General features: G+C 51.2%; 2 protein-coding genes across 2 annotated transcripts; both read right to left on the bottom strand.

Moving 5' to 3' along the window:
• Nucleotides 1-7,176: 7,176 nt before the first annotated feature.
• Nucleotides 7,177-10,499, bottom strand: SMAC4_00439 (uncharacterized protein). Its single transcript, XM_003351844.2, has 2 exons — nt 8,771-10,499; nt 7,177-8,705 (listed from the first exon to the last, which is right to left on the bottom strand). The coding sequence occupies exons 1-2, from the start codon at nt 9,565-9,567 to the stop codon at nt 7,625-7,627; spliced, it is 1,878 nt and encodes a 625-aa protein (XP_003351892.1). The 5' UTR covers nt 9,568-10,499; the 3' UTR covers nt 7,177-7,624.
• Nucleotides 10,500-21,645: 11,146 nt separating this feature from the next.
• On the bottom strand, nt 21,646-24,387 carry SMAC4_00438 (uncharacterized protein). The gene is made up of 3 exons (XM_003351843.2): nt 23,698-24,387; nt 22,756-23,635; nt 21,646-22,699 (listed from the first exon to the last, which is right to left on the bottom strand). The coding sequence occupies exons 1-3, from the start codon at nt 24,312-24,314 to the stop codon at nt 22,553-22,555; spliced, it is 1,644 nt and encodes a 547-aa protein (XP_003351891.1). The 5' UTR covers nt 24,315-24,387; the 3' UTR covers nt 21,646-22,552.
• Nucleotides 24,388-24,413: the final 26 nt, after the last annotated feature.

Genomic DNA, 24,413 nt, shown 5'->3' with positions numbered 1-24,413 from the left:
CTTTGCATATTGTCATTGTTTATGTCATGTAAGGGTTTTCACGATGGAGAGGCTGAAGGTTCGCTATGAAAGCTCGGTGATCGATCACATTTTCCGATGCGATATGCAATTGCCTTCCTTACCCATTATTCTGGGCCGGTCTCCCGATTCCCGCCATGTGGTAGATTTTATGGTGGTGTGGTGTGGTGTGGTCCGAGGTGCCCGGTGCCGGTGCCGGGGCGTTTTGATGTTTGATGATCACTGTCATGATTGATGGTGATTGTGGTTCGTTAAGTTCCGGTCCGGCTCGAGATGGTAGATTCTGCGGTTTGTACACTGCAATTATCTAATTGACACTCACTCTTATCATCGGTTTCCATCCATCGGACGACAAACGGCCAAGTCAATGCCGGTTACTTGTACATGTTTGTCTGTGTTGGAACCTTCCATGCCGTCACCGGCCGAGGTCCCCGAGGCAGGCCGCTGCATATATCCACATAAAACTCCGGTAAGCACGGCGGGGCGGACCCGACCCGTGGTGCAAACAAAGGTGGATACCTTATGTTCGGGTTCTGCTGTGGTCGATCGGAGTGATGTGGACGGCGGGAAGAACGCGGGAACGTTAAACGGTGCGCAGTGGAGATGGAAGACGCTGTAGTGGGAAAACGGAGGAGGGGTCCAGTTCCTCTCTTCGTAACTGTAAGCCGTAAACTAGGTGCAGATTTCAAGTTGTGCCCGGTCCATGAGAAAAGCTTGGAGGGGCTGAGGGGTTGCTTGCAGAATTTCTTACGTTAGCTCATGTGGTTGGTTGTTTTTGTAGTGTAGAGAAAGTTCGTCCTCTGTCTTCTGCAGAGGCATCGATTCTGACAATTTCGTGGGGAATTGTAATGCAGTTGCAGTGGGTGAAAAGGTCACTCACGGAGCGTTTGGCTTGTGACCCTCGCAAACTGAAAGCTTTGACCAACAGTGCCCATTTCGTGCACACCCCCTACCCTACCCCCTACCCCCTTGTTGTTTACTTGCCCCTTTTCCCTGTCTTTGTCCATCATCGCCCATGGTCCCTTGGTGGAATGAGTACGCAATCTCAGAGATGGTGACATGATACCTTAAACACAGTTCAGCACGACTTCACATTCCTAACATGAAGTGAATACCCTCGAATCTTGGACTGCATTTGTTCTCGTACGAAGTTGTTACAGAGCTGGCCGCCGTACAACTTTATTACGCATCGTACAATTTTTTTTCTGTACGATGCGTACAGCCTTCTGCATCCCCATCATACTGCATCTGTACTGCAAAATCTATTTGTTATAGTAGTATATACAAAAGTCGTGCGTATAGCTGTACTCAAATTTCGACCATATATACATTTTGGGGCTTCTATACGAAATTGGGAAATCTGTATGATTTTTTGTTTATACAAAACCCTAACCCGGACAAGGCTATGCGAGGCTATCATAAGGGGGTCGTAACTTTGAAATCTGTACGAAATTCCGCCAAATGCGTGGTTTTTTTTGCGTACAGCGTACAGAAAATGCCGTACAGAAGCCTCTATAACAACTCCGTATGAGAACAAATGCAGTCTTGCTCTCGCTTTGGCAAGTAGTACATGCTGTCGTCTCTCCCACTCTGTCTGATACACTCATCTATTTTCACCCCTTAACTTGGACGTGCTAACAGCAAGAATTATCCTCTCCAGAATGACCCTCATAGTCTCAAGCGCGGTAACGCAACGCAACTCGGTCCGGCTCTTAAACAACCCCTCCCTCCGGCTTAAGTTTCCGCTTGTTCTGGGGACTCGTTACCGGACCCATAAGGTTAAGGTATTGTGGTGCTCGAGACGTCGGTGCTACAGCCACACGGTAAAAATCTCAAATCCCCTCCTCTAGGTTATGTCTGCCCGCCTCCTCGTGGAGCAGTGAGGTTGCGCTGAGGTAAGAAAGAGCCGCCCAGCAGACGCAACGGTTTTGTTATCCGCGAAAGACTATTCTACTCGTTTTGTTATGTTGTGGACCTCGCAAAGGAGCCAGTGGCGCTCATTACCATTATTAACAACAACACTTACGATACATTGCTGCGAAAGAGGGATTGGAGAACATCCGATAGAACAATGTCTCACTTCCTTCGGTTACGTCTGGTCCATGCAGAGGTCCGCTGCCTACCTCTAGGTACTGCGAACTGCAAGCTCGGTACCACCTGCTCTTCCTGTCAGAATCAACGTCCCAGAACCAGAAACAGATATGGACACAAAGGAAAGTGTCTGGTAGAGTGGTAGGTTCCCACCTTGTGCTTCTCGAGCAAGCGAAGGATCCCCCTTGATAGATAAGGGGGAGTTGTGAAGCCTCAGCGGCTTCAGCCAAGTCCTGCGGTAAGCCGCCGTACGCCGTCTCGTAGTCGTATGTCTCCGTGCTTCGGTGACACCGAGACATTGTGGAATGTGGATACTGCGCTGCGGTCGGTGTCCTTGCTGTCTGTGAACCGGAGAACGGCGAGAGTTCGAAGTGTGTGATGATATCAGATTGTGTGAGCGACAATGCTCACGGCAGTCAGTGTTGGAGCGCTTGTGGGAAGGAACGAGCTGAGGAAAGATACGATAGGTAGCACCTGAGTTTAATCTTCCATGCCGCTGCGGAAGGCAGTGCGGCGGCAAAGGCGGCAGTCTCTATCCTTCATCGCTGTCGGACAACATAGCTAGTCAGTGGTATACAGATGACTGTCTCTGTTTTTGTTCCAATTGAAAAGTTCGTACTGCTTTCCCTTTGCAACCCCCCCCTACTCGCGCTTAGGAGAGAGTCCTAACAAATTGTCAGTACTTATGCAACCTAGGGCAGAATGATGTAAGGGGTGAAGGGACGAGAGCGGCTGAGAGATAGGTACTGTCCAGCCATCATTAGGCAAGTGTACTCAGCCGGATACGAGGTTAAAATAGGCAGGCGTATGACAATACCCCATACCACCCCATGAAGTCGATGCCCACGAGACTGGAGATTGGGTTATGGCATTGGACAATGGTTCGAACACAAGGCGTGCGTGCGTGCCGTTCGTCACAAAAATTAAGGCTCTTCTAGCAACTGCCTAGCTGAAGCTAACCGAACGGTTCAATAGCGCCGTATAATATCGAAGTATTCAAGGGTTGAAGGAGAGAAAGCATCGAAATGACTTACCACCAACAACCCGTACTGCCTGCATCATGATCCCTCGGGCCCGAACCTGTCGTCAGTCTTATTCCTTCCAGTGGCTGAATGGAGAGCCTTAACGCCAAACCGGCAGAGAATGTAGGACACAACTAGATGGCCTCTTCTCAAGCTCAGCCGCACGTGTGTCCGTGCGTGGTCTGCTTAACGATAGTAGAGAGAATTAACGCCGCCGGGGCTTTCCACCATCCAATGCTTCTTATTTTTTCTTTTCTTTTTTTCTCCTCTCAAAGTTAGGAAGGTACATCGTCGTGACGGAAACCCGCAGACTTGGTCCGTTGTAACGCAACAGCACGTATGTTTGAGATTGAGGCAACACAACGTCCACCTTTCTGGTGGACAAGCGCTGCATGTCTAATGACAAGAGGGGGGATCGTCTCAGACACTCTGTTCTCCCCCAATTCCTCATGCCTTCCATGAATCTTCCTTGCTTCCGTTTGATCAGCCCCCCGCCCAGGTTTCGGGCTTCGGCGCAAGATGATGTTGGATCGGATGTCCCATGTTGCGTGTTTTTGGACTTGGCTTCTCTTCAGCAATACTGTGTACCAAGAGTGAATGATGATGATGGAAGATTACACCCCTTCCGCGCGGGAGTGCGACCGCCCGGCCGACCTCACCTCGCAAGGCAGAGGAAAAGGCCGAAGAAGGGGGGGGGTCGGATATACCTGACCTGACCTAGCCCGACCGTGCTGACGACCCAAAACTGAGGCCCGCGCCGTGACAATGGGACAATGGGCACGTACCTTGTTTATAAAAATGAGGTGGGAAGAACGGAATCATTCCCAACCAACCGGATCCTCATTGCTGCCCAATCGCCTTGCTTGCTAGGTCGCCTTGTGTGTGTGAATTTCGATGCTTTCTCTCCGTTTCTTTTCTTTTTCTTTTACGTCCTTTGTTGTGCCTTCCTTCCTCAATGTTGGATATTTGTGTGCGTGTAAGTGTGTCTCAATCCCTTCGTCCCTTCTCTAGTGTAAGTAAGTACTCTGTCTTACGAAGGAAGGAAGGAGGAACCAACCAACCAACGAACCCACCAGTAAAAACCCCTCCCACTCAGATCAATGAAAACGTGTGGACTGGTCACGCCACCTTTTTCTGCGGTCCTCTCAGCCCTTTCTTTTCCAAGTTCAATGGCTTCAGTTCGCAAGGACCGTCACAGGTTCCAGGTTCCTGTTAGAAAACCCAAGGCAGACAGACACAGACACAGACACAGACACAGACACAGACACAGACACAGACACAGACAGAGAACCATTGGTGATTCAGTTACCACACCATCACTTCGCGATCGCGATCTCAGGCACTCTCGTGTTAATGGCAAACCCCCCGTTCTCTTTCATTTGGCTAGCGGTCCCAGTTCCTTCCCTCTTCAATACCAAGAACCTGTACCTTACACCTAGGTACTACCTACAACCAAGTTACCAATGAGTGATGCATTGTACCTTGCGTTCCTTGCGTTTGCGCTTCACGGCACAGCACAAAAAGGCACCATGAACACAAGGCTGCTAGAGGTAGGTACCATGGAAGTCATTTGTAATCATTGCGCGTGCGCGTGTGGTGCAGTGAGGTTTCGGTCTTCAATCTCTATAAAATAATTGTTCGTTATCTCTGGTGTATGTACGTACCGTCCGACTCAATCGAGGTGCGTGTTATTCACACCATGAAGACGGTTATCAAACAATACCGAGGAGTCGATCAACCCCGGATTTTCCGTGCGCGCATCTTTTGCATCTGCAAATAAAGTTGATGAGTGTCACAACCAAAGACAAGAAGTAGCCCGCGCGGTAAATGTATAGGTAGATGGAAGAGGGAGGTACCTAGGTATGTAGTGTACATAAAAACTGCCGCAGGCTGGTTGGTACCACCGAAGCCGAACCGAAGTCTTTTGTTTACTTCTTTTCCATCATCCATCCATCATCGTAACTGGCTGCAGTCTAACTAGGTACCTAACTGACGTTGAAGTATGGCTCCTTGCATTGGCGTTGCATGGCATGGCTGCTGCTTTTCTTTTTTGGCATCCGCTCTCCGCTTCGCATCTGCCTGCATTGTGCAAGTGTGTGGGAGTGGGAGTGTGGGTGTGGGATTGTGAATATCGAACCTGCGCAAATGCGCGAGAGCGACTGCGGCCGTGTGATGACGGCACTAAACCTTCAAGAGCATCCAGGGGTTAATTAATTGCAGCATGGCTAGCAAGGGGGGCGGCCGTTGGAGCGTGGGTGCCATTGATACCTGAATGGATGGTTGGAATTGGATCTTGTTTTGCTGTTGTTAGTTGCTGGCAGACACCAGAGCAGAAAGGTACCGTGAATGGGTGAGATAAGTGAAGATGGTGGGATGGGGTCGGATGTTATTGGTTAGAGGAAGGTGTGGAAGAGGGATGTACATTTTTTTCCACTTACAAGAGGAAGGTTGAGACTACCAATTGTACTAACCAACCTGCCGTCTCTGCTACCTATGCTGTCTTAACCACTGCGCAAGGGAGTAGTCCTAGGCAATAGAAATGTCCATGGTAAATGCGGAATGGAGACTAAAAGACAAACAGTTGTGTAGGAAGTGTTCCAATCGAAAGCGAAGACCGGGTTGAGATCGAGAGAGAAGTAACATAGAAAGAAGATGAAGGTAATGAATGGTGTGGCGTGACATTCATCCACCCACAAACATGAACAACCTAACCAACCAAAACAACCCAACCGGGTCAAACCATTGATTCTTCCGGCTTGGATCTTCCTTCGCTTGAAGGTGTTCCAGCACCCGTGACTGTTTGGTGAAGTAAGGGTCAGCGATGGAAAGCCTGTTTCCTGGTGTTTCTTCTACCCACCCTCCTTCTGTTCTCTGATAGAACAACAGTCAGTTTCGGATGTCAAAGAGAGGGCTGACTGGTACTCTGAGAATACCGAAGTACCTAGCCCATCTGTTGTCTTGGTCCTGCGCCATCTCTTTATCTATCCATCTACCCATGACGACTGGCGTAGCACCTTGTGCTGCGAAAAAAAAAAAAGACTTGCGTGAGGGGGGAAAGTTGGGTATAAAGAGGTCTCAGACGGTGGCTGGTGGTGCTTCTTGTACTACGATTGGTGGATTAGATTCGTTCGTATAGCTAGCGGCACTTGAGATTCGACTGAGGAAACAGGTCATGCCTGGGCTTCAAACGCGTTTGAATGTTTCGCTATGTATGAACTTCGCTAACTAGCTACAAGATTGATCGTAGGAAACATTTGTTGATTCGCTTCAATGAATGTCGGGTATAGACGTTTTGTTTTTCCTCCTTCCTCTGGCAGTGGCCAGCCAGTTTCCGCGTCAATGTATGTTGTGTGTGTCTAAGTCTGCATATGTTGTAACTCGTAAAGCGGTTCTTGTGCCGCTGCCACAAACGGCCCTCATCAACATGACGGTCGCGATTTCTCGAGCGATTCCGCAATCAATCCGAGATTCTTCTTCTCCAAGTCATTCATCCTTTTTCATTCATCCAAGGCTCTGCCAGAGTTCATGATGGACAGAAGACCGAAGTTCGTTCATAAAGAGTGTCGTAGATCGTAAGATAATACAAAGGAGAAAGATTGTGTCGTCAGACATGCAAGTCGCAACCGGTAAATCATCCTCGCCTGGTTTCCCGGCAAGTAGATGACCCGTACATGTGTTGCTGTGATATCCCAAATCCGCCGTGAGAACCCCCTGAAATTTTTCGTGAGAAAGAAAATGTATGTCCGAGAGACCGGGCCCAGATCCGCCAAAAAGTCTCGCCCCCAGAAAAGTTCATTGTACAGGTGTAAGAATATTAGAAAGCGAGTATTCCATCGCCCCCCTTGAATTCAAATGTGTGTCCCAAAGAAATCAAGCCCGGGGATCGCCCCTTTTTTCGCCGTGTCCCGCCATGTCCCGCCAGAACCAGCCTTTCGGCAAGGGTTGCGCAGTAGACACCAGAAGATTGCGCCAATATCCAAAACAACAACATATTAATCGTGAGACAAGGAAAAAGTATCGTCAAAACATCAAAGCCAAGAAGCCAAAAAAAAAAAAAAAAAAAAAAAAAAGCAAAAAAAGCAATGCTCGCCTGCTAAAAGTCGACAGAAATCAAGGAAAAAGTAGGAATGATGAAAACAAAGTAAGAAAGGAGTTTGAGCGTCCCGGGACCAGTGCGGGATCGCGAGGAGTCAAAACAGCTTTGAGTGCGTGAGCAGCAAAGGTCTGAGTGTGTCGCGAGAGCGGAGGAAGTGTATCAAGTGAAAAGCCGAAAGGATGGGAAGCCGGAAAACCCATATAAACCGGTGGAAAAAAAGGAAAGAAAAAAAACCCAAGAAACGCAATCTTAATCGGGTTCGTCATGACTGTGTCGTTCTGTCGTCGTACTGTCGTTTCGAATGCCGTGTAATTGGTACTCGTCAATTCGTCGTCAAAGTTTTTTCGTCTCGTCTCGTCTCATTTTATATCTCATCATGAACCGCATCACATTATGCCTACGCCTCATTACTCGCAGCAACTTGCTGGCTTTCAGCAACCATCTTCGCAAAGTCACGCACAACGTCGCGGGGGATCTTGTCCCATAGGAGTGACCGAGTATAGACCTCGGCAGCAGAGTTCTTGGTGGCAGCAGCACGCATGTTGGCAAGCGCTTCAGCAAGATTGCGTCTGCCCTTGCTCGTGGACCTTTCGGCGGGAGCATTTTGCAGGAAATCTTGCGAGGTGATGCCGTTGTATTGCGCGGCCGTCAACCCAAAGAGCTGCTCGTTGGTCTGTTGCTCGGTCGGCTGGGTCAAGGTGTCAGCCATCTCACCGAGCATCGAAGGTGCCACGCCATCCATGCCGGAGGCGGCAACTGGCAACGATGACCCGGTGTTTTGGGCCCAGCTGGAACCCGATGGCTGAGGAGCCATGGCCTCGAGGCCGGAAGCGGCCTGAGGCAAACCAGCGTCCTTGAGAACATTGTCGAGGAGAGTAGCGGATGCCACCCGGATGTCCTCAGACACCCGCGGAATGCTGGGCGGCGATCGGTTGGAAAGAACGAAAGCGCCGACAAGGAACAGCATGAAGAGGAGTCCGCCCTGAGAAGGAGCCTTTTCGCTCTCGGTAGAAAGGGAAACCTCGGACTTCTTGGTAGAGACGATCTGCATCTCCTGCTTGACCTCGGAAGGCTGCTGGTCCATGGTGAACTCGCCAAAGATGGGCATGTTGTCCCAAGAGCCATCCATAGCCATGCCTTCCATCTCACCGTAGGCACCGGGGAAGCCGGACACGTTCGGGCCGGCCGGCGGTGTCGACGTTGGGGCGCTTTCGAGGTCTTGCACGTGGGTGGTCAGGACATGGATCCTCTTGCGCAGCTCGCCGGTCTCCATGGTGTGCTTGCAGATGATCTCCTCCTTCTCGTTCTTGAGCTCGCTGATGTACGCCTCGTAGCTCTGCTTCTCGCGGAGGAGCTGCTCCATCTCCCTTTGCAGGGCGTTCATCTGCTCCTCCATGTTGGTAATGACCTCGGTAAAGTGCTTCTTCTCGTCCTCAAGACGCTCCGTGTGCTGTTTCTTGCGCTGCCTCGAGTCAAGACTGTTCGGAGGGTCAGTATGGGATGGTCCAATCCGCAAGTAACTTGGGGGGAGGGATACACGTACGCGGCCTGCCTGTTGCGCAACAGACGCTTTTGTTGCTTGAGCTCCTTAATCTCTTGCTCGTCGGTGGACTGGGCAATCAGCTGGTCAATGTTGCTGAGGTTGCGCTCAGCAGGGATGTCGAAGCGTGCATTCTTCTTGCGGATGCCATCGCCCCGGCGCAGCTCGTTGTGAGAGCGGATCAACGGGGTAGTAGGCCTGTTGCGCTTGGCCATAGCAGCCTGGTTCTTGAGCTCCTGGTTGATCCAAGTCTCTCTGGGAGGCGACGCGGGAACGGCCGGGATGCCATGGTGGCCAAGCTGCTGGAACATGACGGCTTGGTTGTTGGGGTTGCTGAAGGGAGTCTGAGCCTGGACGGTAGAGGGCCTGAACAGAGGAACGGTCGATGGCTCGTACTCGGCCTGCGGCAGACCATCGAAGCTCTGAAGAGGGGTAGCGGCGCCCGAGCTCATCATGCCCCAGTGGTTCTGATACCCTGACTGCTGGTTCTGGTCCATCTGCATGAAGGGGTTGTTGTTGTGCTGGCCGAAGAAAGGGTTGTTGGATGGCATCTCTACAGGAGGCCAGGAATCATCCGACTTGGGCGAGAACAGGGCAGTTGCTGAGACAGCAAACGAATCCCTCCTGCTGTCGGTCAAGGGCGGCGACATCTCCAAAGCCGAGTTGAGGGTGCTCTGGTTGAGGATGTCATCGTCTAGGATCTCATCATCGTCGAAGAATTTCTGACCATGGCAGGAAGTGTCGACGTTCAAGGGCGGTGTCCTGTAGTAGGAAGGCTGCTGGAAGGTTGCTGAGCCCATGGTGGGCTTTGTGGATGTGCTTGTTGGTTGGGGATAAACGAAGTGGTTGTTTCCTTGACTTGAAGCACTGCAATGCAAAACACGCAGCGAATCTTTTCTCCTCCTAAAAAGTTGATGTTTGTGTGCGGACTTTCTGATATATGGCTGAGTCAGTGTCTGTGGCTGGGACGGCGAAGCGGTGAGGGCAGAAGCATGGAAAGCGCCCGCTTTATGTGTCTGGGTGGCCAAGGTCTGCGGTGGGAAGCCGGGAAGCAGGGCAAGGTGTGCGGGAAGACCCAGGTTCGGATCCGTCTGTCAGACACCTGAAGGGTTGTGTGTGGGTGGGCTGTGGTTGGGATCAGAGGCAGTTGGTGTTGCCTTCAGTGGGTGTGTGAAGAGGAAAAAGAAGGATAAAAGAGCAATGAAGAACGGGAGTTGCAAAGAGGGGAGGAAGGGACGATGGGATGATATGATGTTGAAAGGATAAGATGGACGGGAAGGTGAGGTGCGCAAGGTAGTTGATAAGAGATCTAGGCTTGGTAGTGGGAAAGAGATGGAAAGCTGGGGTGGGAAGGCAAAGTGGAAGTGGAAGCCGTGGAGGTAGTCGCGATACACCACTATAGTACCAGGCCCCCAGGGTAGCACAGCCCAGGGAGTAGCAAAAGAGGGAAAGTGTGTCTTTTTCCACGGGAAGGAAAGGGCGAGGGTACCGTCGCAGATTGCAACTGAAAAGCCGAAGTGAGGGGGTGTGTAAAATTCTGGAACCTGAGGGATTGGAATGGCACCTTACTCACACTTTGTTCCCTGTGTAAGTCGCACTGCGCTGCCGTCCGTAGAAAGAGGGGTTGTCAGGCCAAGGCCGGGTCGGTTGTCGGTTGTCGGTTGTCGTTGAGGGTTGATTGTTTGTTGTTGACAGAATGTTGTTGTTGTTGTTATTGTTGTTGTTGTTGTTGTTGTTGTTGTTAGAGTAAAGACGAGAGTGGTGCGTTCTTCGGGAGTCACAGACCACCACGAGAGAAGCGATAAAACAGAAACGAAAGAAGTGAAAGTAAATAGACAAAAAGTCAAGTTTCAAGGCAGGCACAATGGCTGCTTTGGGCAAATAACGATCTTTACAGAGTCAATCAATGACTTTGGGATTGGGATGGTGGGCAGAGCGGGTGGTGCCCTTTACTTATTCTCTGTTTTATGTTTCTTGACTGTGGTCAGTGTGGTCAGCCATGGTCAGGCCGGCCGCTGCGACGTGACGGATCTGCCCAATTGAACATGGCAGAGTCTTGGATCGCAAAAGTCTCGTGGTACATCAGGGTGGATGTGTGGTGGATGTGTGGATAAATCTTGCGGGCTACGGGGGGATGGCGCTGGTTTGCATCTCTTTTGCTCAATGGGGGATGGGGGGAAGAAACAAGAGCGAGGACCTCTTCGCCGAGCAGCGATGAAGGGGGGGGGGGGGGGGGGGGGGGGGGGGGGGGGTCGGGATGTTCTCCAGAGGAGTGCGACAACAACTGAAGGGAAGAGGGGCCGGTAGGGGTTGACGGACCGGGTCTTTGAAAGTACTTGGTAGAACACCCACCCGAAGGACGGACGGAGCCTTGGAGACGGGAGCGTTGGACGAGCAAGACATCGAGAACACGCTGAAGCAGCCAGGCCCCGGGACTTGGCCGCAACTCCAGCCCCAAAGCCCGCAAACTGGATCGAGCGTTTTTGCATTTCCGTTTAACACTCCGTTTTGCCAAGCCTTGTCCAAAAAAGAGAGGATGCTGTGCGGATGCTGTGCGGATTCTCTACGGATGCTGTGCGGATGTGGTGGAGAGATTCTGATACGGGAGCTAGGAGCTTTGCGCGATCTGGATTGACAGGCGGATATGGAGCTTCAAACTGGAAGCTATTCCCAATCAGGACAGCCCATCCCCCAAAACGTAAGGCCTGCCTCGCTAGGGGGGTCGGATTTGGGGATAGCGTACACGGCTTGAGAGCGTAAGGGCAGAAGGGTAACTGTATCATCCGTCACTCAGCAGATCCAATCAGGCTCGTCATCAAAAGGTCTTGGGACGAATCTGAGCCGCTCAACCAGCCCAACGGCTGTAACGGGAAGGATTGGGAGACGGCAAGGGGGTGCAGAATCGGCAAAGAGACCGAGATGGCTTGTCTGTGACTCTGTGAGGAAGTCAGTGAGAGCAAAAACGAGAAATACGGGTGTTTCCCGGACGGAGAAGGGCCCCATCAAAACAGGAAAAACGGGTGGATGAGAAGGTTCCCTCGAGAGTGGGTTGGGCAGAAATGGCCCGGTGGGCATCGATACCCAAAACGCGGCTCAAGACCAGTGACCTGCCAGTCCCCATGCCACCCCCAACTTTTGCCATATGTACACCACCAACAATAGCACCAAATTCTAGGGCTGGGAATGATGGGAACAGCCTGAGTGCCGGCCGGCAGAGACCTGTCAGAAGGCTGTCAAGAGTTCTCCCCAGCAGATGTCTTCATCGTCACTTGATGTCCGCACCGCCGAAAGCAGCCACTTCTCAGTTGTGGATCTCAGCCTCCAAGCCTCTATGGTTTCTTCTCCAAGAGAAGTTAAGCGTGTGGGGTGACGAGCATATGGGAACCAAGGGAGTCTGGGAACTGCAAGGGAAGTACCTAGCTTGGTGTGAAGTATGATACCAGCGGAGCTGAGAACAATCGCTTTTTTTTTCCTTTTCTCATCGGAACGGAACTGTCCAAGGCCGAATGTCTATCCGGACTGGGCCCGACAGAAAGGGAAATGTTTGTTTCTTTGGAGTCCCTTCTTGGGTCAGTCTATGACAGGGTCTTATACGAATACCCAGGGCCGAAGAACGAGCCGCAACCTCGGTCTGATATCAGTGTCGTGATGTCCAGACTGGGTAGTAAACCCGGCACAAAGCACCTCTGTAGAGAGAGGCATGTGGGCACTCACCGTTTCCCAGCTGTCTGCGTCAAGACAATTTCCAAGTTCTGCCCTTGGCGGTATATGCAAGAAATACGGCGTGGCAGCCAACTTGGCAGCACCGGCCATCCGCCTGGTGCGAAATAGCCCGAGTCCGTTTTGATGCGAACAGGTTCTCGTCATCCGGAGTCATCGCTGCCATGGACCGGCAGCAGCAACGGTGGCGGCCATGGCATCGGCTACTGTAGCAGTATCACGGTAGTGTTTGTCTCTATCGTCGGTCAAGTCGACTCTGCATCAACATGGCCCATGAGACGACACTGATAGGCCGGTGGATCCGGGTACTGGGACCTTCAGAACGAAGACAGATGCACGAGGTCCTGCGGGAGGGTCGTGATCACCTCACTTGTTTATTCGGACCAGTGGTATGGATCTTCTGAAACGTGGGGAGGGGAAAAGGGTTGGGTTTCAAGAGTTTGGGAGGTCGTATTAGGATGTCGTTCAAGGCTGCAAAGGTATTGTCAAGGCTGGGAAGTGACTCTTGTTCAAATGTCATCAACCTCCCCCAAATAACATATCCTCAGAGAGTATCCGTATCCTCAGGCTTATAGGAAGAGAGACGGGGTTGACTGCATAGTTGTTCGTCTTTGGAAGGACGTCTGAACAAAAACTGGACCATGCTGTGCCATTGATGTTACGCAAAACTGTAGTGCGAGCAGCAGCAAGTCAACAACACCGCAACAATCAGCAGTACCTACAGTGCAGCAGTATCCGGTCTTGAGAAATTCGAGAAACAGAGTTGGTTGATCGTGGGTGGACAATGACGGTTTCGCTGTGCGTTGATGCGGTTGGCCAATACGGTACATTAAACAGCAATTGTCCCCGCGCCAGTGGCAAGATAAACCCCGGACAGAGGGCAATATTTTGTAGCGCGCTTGGGCAAAGTCACATGACTTGGTACGTACTCCAACTACGTTTTCCTTCTGACTTCTGGGCGCGGCAGGCAGCGAAACAGCTTCCCTTCCTCGTTGCTCGCTTGCAATCTCCCAATTTCCAAAGTCACAACAACGACAACAACAACAACAACAACAACAACAACAACAACAACAACAACAACAACAGCGACCACAACGACGATGATGGCAACGACATGGGTTGCAACAATGGCAACTCCCATACATATGTCAAAATCACCCCGCTATTGCATCAAAACATTCGATTTGATGGTGAATTTCCATTCGCTCAATATCCCACATTTCGAATCTCTTTTCCTGCCGATTCGTTCCTAGATCGTCTCAGGGGCCCAGAAGGCCGACTTTTGTCCAACCGCAATCCGTGGAGATGTGTGGTCCATCTGTGGTCCTTATCGGGGACCAGTTTGCCCACGAGCAACTCTCTCCAGCAGCGAGCGACTGAGCATCGAGAAATGCGAAAATTCGGTGGCTGGGACCTACAGCATGCTACACTACAGCACCGTGACCCACTAGCCGGACCATCTGCAAACTCCAACGGAGCTCCCGCATCAGCGCCGCTTCTCTCGACCACTCACCGGCGCCGTTGGACTGCCTGCCGACTTGCCCAGATGGATTGTGCCTCTGGCCGCATACAAAGAGGCCCGCATCACTGTACCCAACCCGACCAACCGTCGGCGCGATTGCTGAGAATTGGCACCGAATTGGCGCCTTTGTTGCCGTCCTGACACGGCGAGGTAGATACACCAGAGGAACCACTGGAACTACTGGAACGCGTCCCGCTCTCGGCTCGCATTTGGCTAGCATTCCGCATGCCGCACCGCGAACGATCACCGTCCGAGGGGGGCGACCTTTTGATGGGTTTTCTGCGCGGTGCTGTGTCCAGGTCTGGGCAACTCTGGGGTCACTGGCGTCCTTGAGACGGGTGCTGTGACTGGTGCCGGCGCTGTCGCTGTCTGGACCCTACAGACGACAGCAAAGGTGAGCTCCACCAAATCTTGCCGTCTGTATGCAGTTCGAGTGCTTGCAGATAGCGACAGATTCGAAAGCGTGCGACTCTGCTCCGGTTTCCAAAATGGCATCCAATCCTGCCCGCGACAATTCACCTCGCCTTTACATAACCTTTGATATGTCAAGTATTATGGGTAGGACTAACGAGCTGCCAGATACTCTAGCTACTATGATCAGTCATGTTGCAATGACCTTTCCTTTCCCGCCCGTCCCCAAAAGACAGAGAGCGGCCCCCTCTTTCACGCTTTTTACCAGCGCAAATTCATGTCCGGTTGCAACTGTCATCGCTTCCGATGCCCATGATCGGTTACCCCGCTGTTACCTGACTACATGACGGGCGTTGGGCACTTTCCAAAAGTCCCATCAACGCTGACTTGATCAGCCGTCTTTGATACGGCCTTTTGCTGGTCTTGTCCCAAAGAATCGAGTTTCGGCACGAGCAATTATCCAGCTACGGACGGCAACTTTCCCGGATGGTGGACGTTCAGGCCGTCTGCCTCCCAACAAGCGAGGACTGAAAACTCAGCAAAGGGTCAACACCAGCCAATCGATATTGTAAGGCGGTGGTACGGCCTCTCACGATTGGGCCATGCGTCTTTGTCAGCCATCCCTGTCGGCCGTTGTTCCGACGTTCTGGATTATGCTTCGTCCTACCGAGTAGCGCTATCTGAAAGCGTCTCCAGCTGCGCCTTTTGGCGAGAGTTCGTTCTCCAGCTATTGGTATTGGTGATCAAGGAGCATCAGTGGTCCCGCTACTACCAGTCTCTACCATTCGAAATTCGCCGCGAGAAAACCAAAAGGAACACATCTATTTTTCATCCTATTAGAGGCTTTCTCTTTTTTCACCCTCCAGCTAGTACCGAACGAGCCCCGGCGTGCAGTCTCTTGGTCAATGGCTAGAGGCTCAACATCGCGCAAAACTAGGGTCCTATATGCGACCTCTTTAGCTTGTTCCGAGCTGGATATCGATCTGGGCGGTCGCGACCATATCGGACCCAGAACTCCAAATATCTAGCCTAACGGCGCAAACCTCCTGTTACGACCTTTTGTCCGTCGTTATCGAACATATCCACACACTCTTGGCGAGTCTAGTGACGTTACCACTTCTGGATGCGTGTTGTTCTTGTGCATCAGTCTCGGATTCTCAGGCGGCTCTCTCGCTTATTGTCACAAATTTTTGGGCCGTCAACCGAGGTCTGCCTTCAAGGACTTTGAGATCTCCTTATCATTACAATCAGATGGCAGTCATCTCGACGATGTGCGGGGTGCCATCACCTTCTCACCCCGCTCTCTTTTGTCTCATCGGGGTGGCCGTCGTTGTTTTTCCGTGGCAACCATGCAAACAATGACTTACCGGCCCTCTTTTTCCTTGCATATCATGAATCTGAAACATTTTTTTTCTTCCCAGCTCCACGCTCAGGCAGCAACCCCCTCGATCCCCCGGTTGCTTAACAAAACGATGGGGTTTACACTGGGGAACCGGAGTATCATACAATTCTTTTCGGCGAGGTGTTTTCCCAAAAGGTTCACGGTAACCGTTTGATATCGGTTCATAGGCGTCTGTTTAACGAAACCCATCCGCTTCCGGGTCTCACTGATGGATATCCACCGCCAACACTTGCGCAAGCTCTCTGCAGTCAAAGCCAAGGATACAATTCACTGACTCGCTCCCAAGACATGCTGAAGATGGTCTTGAACGGGCATATGAGCAGTCAGTTGCCGGTATCTTTACCGTAGAGCTGCTGGGGCTCTGAGATAGAGGACAGTACGTCCGTGATTGTGTGTGGTGCAGCACAACATCCTTCACCTTGATCGCGTCCCGGAACTCCGGATCAGTCTATTTTGATCTTGGCCCGCCGGCCAGAACTGCATCTCGTCTGGGCTGGTCTGGTGTCTGGTGCATTGCGCTTACGTGAACGACCAGTGACGGCAAGCCCTAGGTACGGAGTACCTACGCACAGCCAGGATGATTTCTCCAACTCCTAGCTCGCCCACAAGATCCTCATCAGCGGAGCAAAGAGGGGTGGTCTCTTTTTTTTCGCCGTTAGTGCTCGCGTTTGAGCTACCGGCTAGCGGCAGCGTTAAGACCGACTGTGTGCAACATGCAGAAGACATTGGAGATGCAGCGAGCAGAGCATGGGCGTAAGACCATTAACTGCAACTAAAGAGTGGTGTAAAAACTGCTGTGTCGCCGGGACCGTTGCAGATGTGGGGCATGTTCGAGCTCTCGGTCGGCTCATTGTCAGGTGAGTGGTGAGACGACATGGAAAAGCCTTTCTTCGGAGCGCGTTCGGGGTTGAGGAGGAGAAACAGAACAAGAGGTCATGCCGCGGAAAGATCTTGACGAGCCGTTAACAGTTCGGAAGTGGTTCTTCCCCGGCGCGGCTCGGTTCCGGTTTATGTCAACGATCATCTGTCGGGACGCTTGGAAGGTATGTGGAATTGTTTCATGGCGCATTCCCAGGTTCTATCATTCGTACGATCGTACTTTCATTGTCAGTCCCGACATCTTTCGTGCAAACCCTGCGGTCATGAGGGGGGACGGGAGGTTTGTTTTGATGGGTGGGTCCATCCGGATCGGCTTGTGGATTCAAGCGGTGAGCGGAGACGGTCTGGGACCAAAAGGGTCTCCGGACGGTGCCTCCTGCGGGAAGCATATCCACTACCGGAGACATTGCATTTGTCTACACAGTACTGTACGCCCCAGAAAAGGTGGGCAAACCCCCATCTCCTTGTCTTGGTTGTATCATGTACTGCTACGCAGCATGTGAGATGGGAAAATCTCGCATCTGCTTTGCATTTGTTGAGCAAAAATTCGGAGATGACGCTGAGCACGAAAGGAAGGATATCTGGAGATGGAGATGGAGATATCAGAAAGCAAGTGCTACCTCCGTATCGACAGTTTGCGGGTCAGGATGGAGTAGTTACGTGGGGTTGTCCTCCATGGATTCTTGCGCGACTCGGACACCGTCGATCTGCTGCTCTTCCCTTGGACGAACGAAGTTCGCGGATTTCCGGCGACCCCCTCTCTTCGTACGGGGCGGGAGGGGGCAAGATACCGAGCATCATTCTCCGGTTCGTACCGGCTCCCATCGTACTCCGGTATACAGCAGAATCACGGTTCACCGTGCCGTCCTTCTCGTAACAGCAACCCAGTAATGGAGAAAGAACACCAGGAGAGGTCGATTCCACGAAACCAAGGAAAAACTCCGATGCTCTCCAAGCCTTTCCTTGCTCCGAGAATTCCGGACCTGCATACGGGATGACGCTCCTGCTCATGGCTCTACTATTCACGAAGCTATTACTGCCGTGTATCATGATCGAGGTCATGGATGCCGCAACCTCGACATCTCCAAAGAATTAAGTAAGCTCCGCAGAGTTTGATGATTCTTCTTCAACCACGTGAGCCTCGTTTGGATGGTTCACTTATACCTACACCGCAAAAGGTCAACCGCCAAGCGAGGAATCGACAACAAGAAAAACATCACATCACTTGAACGGCCCCGTGTTGCATACCCATGAACCATGAACCTTTTGGGGCTTGTGAGTTCTTGGATCTAGACCCAAAGCAGGACAAGCCCTTACCTGGTGAGTCTGGCGAGCCTAGCGAACCTAGCTAGCTCCCTGGTTGTGTGTTGCGGCGTCTATCTCCCACGCAAGTGCGCGCCTACGAAGGAGATGTAAAGAGGAAAGGATGGTACCGAACGAAGTGATTGGGATCTGAATCCTTGTTTTTGCTTCTTTTCTCTCTATACTACACTGGTTTGTAGCTTTTCAGTCTTATATCCGTACGGTAGCGTTCAATTTTTCGAGAAGGAGGGGTTTTGGTATGCAAGGTAACGGTTGGACGAACGACCGAGCGAACTGAATGAACGAGCGGCCGGCTTTCTTGCCTGGTCCCCGATCGGTTCTGATTTCGTTGTCCGCGTTCCGCTCCGTTCAGGCGAACTGGGGCCATATCCTACCGGAACCGGGCTCCCTGGACCTGGTTGACGATCTTGCAATGTGACAAGGTCAATCAACCAGCCAGGTCAGCTCACAAGGCTTGTCTGGAACTGCTGCAACCGGAAACCGCGTTCGAACAAGGTGAAGCTAAGGTGGGCTAGGCCGAGTTGGGATATCCCGCGGGGCAGGCCGGGGTGCACGCTCGCTCGCAAGGTCGCACGATCTACGGAACGACGAAACAACACAAAACGAAACGAAACGAAACAAGCCTCAACCGGACCCCGGCCCTGGCGGCGGCGGCGGCGGCAACGGCGGCCAGTGGGCGAACGCCTGGGCAGCGGACTGGAACGACGTGGGCATGGAATATGGACAAGGGGGCCGATTATCAACGGAGCGGAACGTACAAGGAAGTTTTTCAAGTCCATGTTTGGATCTTTTGTTTTCGTCAATTCCTTTTCATGCTTATTACAGAAACATCCATACCTACTCTCCCCATGATCATCCCATACTCCATATCCCATACCTCAGCATCCCAGCATCCCATTTAGCATCCATCCTAACCTCAATGAACAAGAGTCAAAAAAAAGACAGCAGCAGATGATCGCTCTTTTGAAAGGCGGTCTGTGTTTTATCGACTCAAAGATGAAGTCTTGGAACCACTCCTCTGGGACGAGTCTAGTGCTCTTATTTTTTATTATTGTCAAACCGATTAGAGTCTCTCAAGTGTTACTCTTGTTATGGTGGGTGGTATGCATTAGCCACCTATTCATCTTTTAAACCGTTATTTTGTCCCGGTACATGTATTATCTCTTGTTTCGCTTTCTTGTTTCTCCGGGCCTGTTGAAGTTCAGGCTATCGCCAGGTTCGAAGTTCGAGCAGGTCAGTTGAAGATGCCCGATACCAATATCTAGCTCCTTTGGGCTATGGGGAGAGGAAGCGGAAAGCAATTTGTTGTTTCTGGTTTACGATGAGACAGTTCTGTTCACATCTCGTTCTTCTTGGTTGACTCTCGTCTTTTTCTTTTCTTCTGATCATATGATAATGTTTCTGTAAGGACTCATGATCAGAAAGTCGAACTGCTAATTGACCGATATACCTTACAAGATTATAAGAAAGAAACATCGCATCTGAACTCACCTTGGGTAAGGTAAGCAAGCCGAACAAGACTACCTCTAGGTAGGTAAGTAAAGATGGTGCCAGGTACCATACACTCTAGTGTACTTAAATATCCTGTGGTGCCGATGAGCTCAATTATGAAACAAGACCTAATGTACTCACTGTCCGAGTCCCGCAGTGTACGGAGCGGACATCCATTAACAGAATTTTGTTCTACGCTAGAGTGAGCAATAACCTAAGACTTCTAATGTATGTAGGGACTTTGTAGGCTAGTCTGGGTAGACAAACTCACCCAACAAAGTGAGGTGAGTCAGTGATTGGTAGGTAGGAGAAAGCCCATCTACTGGATGACACAAACGGAGGAGCCAAGAGACGATCAAGGGATATACCAGCTCTAGATCGGATCATGTCGGTTCAAGAGAACAAAAGTAAAGTATCGGGAGTAAAATCCATGGAGCTATTGACGACATCACTGTTTTTGGCCGTTGTGACTTGCGGCTCCTTTTCGCCAAGCAAGGTCAGTATCAACCTTCGATAAATATGCTTCCGCGCGGAACAGATACATCATGTTGCGAATTGATGATCAAACGCAATTTATATACGATACCACCCACTAGAACTAGTAGATCGATCAGCGTTGAGATCTGTAGCTCCCTATGTACGTGTGTAGATCAAAAACCCTGACCGAAAGTCTGACGAACTAAAGTGGATTTGGACTGGATTGAATGGATGTCTGGGATATCAACGGAATGGATTCATGGATGGGATATCAAAAGTGTACAAACCTACATTCTATGACCCACACAAAGCAATGTACGTGTAGGTAGGTGTAGAAGATTGGAGGGGGGTGGAAACCCATGGGGTAATAGATATGGACCCAAAATTCGGAACGAACGCCGTCAGTCTTTCTTTCACCTGCTCAAGAAAGGACAGGTTCAGGTCGCTTCTTCCTTAGAACCTAGAACTTTGATAATCAGACAGACATGGAAGGTACTATAGGCCACCAGCGTGGTAGGTACCCAATTTTCATCAACCATCCCAGCTAATAAAAGCAGAGTAAGTGCTATAGCGCTGGACTAATTCCCGAAACGAAGAAAGAAGATGTCCAGGTCCGGTGTTTGAACGAAATCACCCCCGTAAGGTAAGCACGAAGTCCTGTCAACCGGGCAGCCATTATCTGAATAGGTACACAGGGGTCCGTACATAACCAGTCCAGACGCTGTAGGACTATGTCTTGTATTTTCTAGTGTATGTCCACATCCGTCTGACAGAGGCAACAGAAGCAAAGAAAGGCGTAGTGTACATTAGCACTACCATAAGGAGTGTAGGGAGCCAGAGGAAGGTAGCGGCTCATACAGAGGAGCATGTACAGACAGGTATCGTGGGTGTCTACCAAAGTAAATGTAACTACCTTCCCTACCTATGCCGAATCGACCAACCAGGTCTGCCAATGTATTCTGATCGGCGGACGAAAGCTCCGGACAGATGAGCCCGGACACGAAGCCTGGAGTAAGCGCCGGCGCAATTTTGGGTACGAAGGCATAGATCTTTTGACGATCTGACAAATTTAAATAGCTCTCAAATAATTCGATACGTCTTGCCCACTAGCATAGTGTACATACTAGAACTGCAGTCCTGCTAGGGAGCAGAAAAGGGGGAGGATCTTTTGCCAAGCGGACCCTGAGCCTGAATGGAGGCACTGTGGAGGCCAGACCACGCCAGGCCAGTCATCTCATACCTTCGCTCTTACACTGCTATTTGCTTCAAGGGTTTTTTTGCCACAGGACCCTTGATCGGAGTACCACGTAGTGTATATGTGTATACTGATATGATTCCGGAGTTTCTTCAAGAGAAAGTACTAGCTAGGTATGTAGGAAGGGGTGTTACTGGATTTTGGCTACATACCTAGGGGTCTGGAAAACATGTTGTATGGTAGGTATCTGTTCTGTCACCCGGTCATTGCCTCTGCCTGTCACTGGCAACACAGACGTAGAGACACAGATTCACAGACATAACGGAGGTCCGCACAAAAAGAACTAACCAACGGAAGCGAACGGACGTGATGGATAGTCTTCCGATTTCGCTTCACTCTTAAGACAAGAAGTCCAGCTCACCGGTCACAACGAAGCCAACCAGCCGGCCAGGCCATTCCCTCAATCGCCACTGGAGGTTTGTTTGCTCATTCGTGGATTTAGTTCTAGTATCTATCATGATTTGACACCTCTAGTCCATGTGATCCAAAAACACTATCCGGTATGGTGGGTATAAGCATGGCACGAAGCTGGAAAGGAAGCCCCGGAGGATGCCAAAGAAATAGAAAGAAGTGAGCCGAGCCAGTCAGCAGCCCCATGGGCCCCTCCCCATCCTGAAAAAGTATGGGGTCATTCACGAACCAGAGCACACAAATGAGACAGACCATGCTACCACCTCTCTTGTCCTGTCCTGTCCTGTTCTGTTTTGTTCTGTTCTGTCCTGTCCTCATCGGCGCCCTGCCTGGCCTGGTGTTGTGATCAAGTATGACGGTGACCATGTATGACGTCCCACAGAAACACCACAGAACAAGAGAGTTCCCGCCGAGCAACCGGCCGCTGGTACCACGAAAGGGGGGAAGGAAGGCGGAAGAGGGCGAAATCTGGGTGGTTGAGCGTGCGACTTGGGGGCGGGAAGAGGGAAAAGTCCCTAGGGTTCACGGTTGTGGATAGAAGCGCAATCGAGGTAACCAAGAGTATTTTTCTCGATGATCGCCGCAATCTTTCTATATTCGGCCCTCATCTTTTCTCCGCAACCACCTCGATGGCGATCTTGTGGCTCTGGTAACCAGGTCCGGGGTAGACCCTGGCAGTGTTTCGGATGAGAGCATTTGAACCTTGTTCGCGCGCGTTCTGGCAGAGGGCCACTGGCTTCCGAAACCTTATGTGTTTACCACGTGCTGTGTTGAGAATAACGGTGGGAGGCAGAGGCTGTCACTGACATGCGGAATGCTCAACGTGGACGATCCGGGCTGCGACTGGGTAGGGGAGTCGTAGACTATGGGTGCGACATCTGAAAGACGGATGGATTACGAGGAACCAAAATCCCATAGACTGACTAGCGGGCTGTCGATCTGCTCTGTGCCGGGATCGGCCTTGGTGAAGATATGCTTTGGGATCATAAACTCGATGACCGGAGCCTTCTTGACTTCCTTGGACATCTCCGCGTCGATAAGCTGTGGGTTCATGTTAGCCATGTGCTGTATTATACGATCAATAGTGGTTCACTTACACTGCCATAAGAGTGGTCCAGGAAATCCTCCAGGTTGTAAGACTGTTTTGTGAACTGCTCAGAGATGATCTTGGCGATAGTTGCAACGTTGGGATGGTAATGCGACTGCAACTGGACAATCTCCCACAGACAACTGTCAATAGCGTGTGTCTCCATAGGATCCTGCTCATCAGGGAGGAAAGGGTCAAGAACACCTTCTGTCTCGATCAAATCCTTTTCCTCCTTAGTGCGCGGCACACGGTGCATCATGAATGTAGTCAGAGGATGCTTCTTGAAAAGGTTGTAGAACCATGGAACAATGACAACAATGGCGCTTGGTGGTGCGTTGAGGGCGAGACGGGCCAGACGCTTGATAAAGCTTGCCACCAGGACAGCGGGCAAATGGGAGGAGCCCAGGAAGGTGTCGAGGAGGCGGAAGAAGCGTGAGCGATACTTGGAGTGGAGAATGTCGGTATCCAGCAGGGAATAAAGCTTCTGGTAGAAAGATGGGTAGTCGAGGTTGCGTTCCTGGATCAGGTAGAAAACACCCGAGAGGGCCAGGAGGGAGATGGAGCCGCCAGTGTTGTAGCAGTCAGTAAGGAAGTCCATGAGGAGCTCGGGCTTGATGAACCATGGGGCAATCGAGGATGCCATGACGTCCAAAACCTTCTTTCTCTGCTCCTTGCTCAGACCCAGGTTGAATAGAGCCAGCCAGGCTTCCTGTGCCCTCTTCTTATGCTGTGACAGAGATCGTAGTGGGTGCTTCTTCTTGCTGGGTTGCTCGATGTAGAAGTCCTCGAGGTCTTCGGATGACTCTGGAACATCCTCCATCTTGAGGAGGAAATCGAAAACGGTGTTTTGTAGCTCTTCATCGACCGACTGGCGTTCTGTGAGGAAGTCCCTACACAAATTTGTTAGCAACTTGCTACAATGGGTAATTCGGGTCCAACTGATGCCACGTACTTAATTCCCTCGAAAGTGTAAAACCTGATGTCATCGTACTCGTCGATAAACTTGTCGCAGAACTCATCACGCACCTCCTCAACCGGTGACGTGAGGAGCGCACTGATGATGGCATTGAAGAGAGGCCACGGGAAGACGGCCTCGTCCTTGCCCTCCAGGTACTGGGCCTCCGCCTTCAACAAAGCCATGGCCAAAACAAGAGCCTGGGTAGCATGCATGGTACTCTTGAACATGGCGACAAGAGCCTTGTGGTGGTCCGTCAGGCGATCCCGAAGCCATTTTGCGACAGTGGCGTCCTTCTCCGAAGCATCCTTTTTCTTCACCAAACTGCCCGAGGCGAGAAGACGGACAAACACGCGGCACAGAGCCTCGGCGGCGGAAATGGCGGTCTTGGGGTCTTCATTCTGCTTCTCGGCATATTCGATAAGGGTAGCGATGTTGTTGTAGTGCTTCCTGGACTCGTTGATTTGGGATTCGAGGTTCTGGATTTGCGATGCGATGTCTTCCTTCTCGTCGCCGGCCTCGGACTTTTTGCGCTTCTTGATGGGTTCGCCGCTTTCGGAGCGTTTGCGCTTGATGAACGACTTTACGGCCTTGTCTTGTACTGTTGAAGGCATTTTGGCGACAATGTGTGGTTGAATGGACCAGAAAATGAGCAAGTCGACGACTCGAGGAAGGAAAGGGCCGTCGTTCTCAAGCAAAATTTAAGTGGGGCG

This window comes from Sordaria macrospora, chromosome 1 (genome assembly GCF_033870435.1).
Source record: "Sordaria macrospora chromosome 1, complete sequence".
NCBI classification, from domain to species: domain Eukaryota; kingdom Fungi; phylum Ascomycota; class Sordariomycetes; order Sordariales; family Sordariaceae; genus Sordaria; species Sordaria macrospora.
Note: the sequence above shows the minus strand (reverse complement) of the source record. Positions and strands in the feature narration are given on the sequence as shown.

Bases quoted from the DNA above. Each gene is read 5' to 3' on its own strand.
- SMAC4_00438 (XM_003351843.2), bottom strand. From the start codon at position 24,314: ATGCCTTCAACAGTACAAGACAAGGCCGTAAAGTCGTTCATCAAGCGC. The intron at 23,636-23,697 runs GTACGTGGCATC...AAATTTGTGTAG, and splicing joins TACACTTTCGAGGGAATTAA to GGACTTCCTCACAGAACGCC. The intron at 22,700-22,755 runs GTAAGTGAACCA...ATGAACCCACAG, and splicing joins TGGACCACTCTTATGGCAGT to CTTATCGACGCGGAGATGTC.
- SMAC4_00439 (XM_003351844.2), bottom strand. From the start codon at position 9,567: ATGGGCTCAGCAACCTTCCAGCAGCCTTCCTACTACAGGACACCGCCC. The intron at 8,706-8,770 runs GTACGTGTATCC...CCCTCCGAACAG, and splicing joins TTGCGCAACAGGCAGGCCGC to TCTTGACTCGAGGCAGCGCA.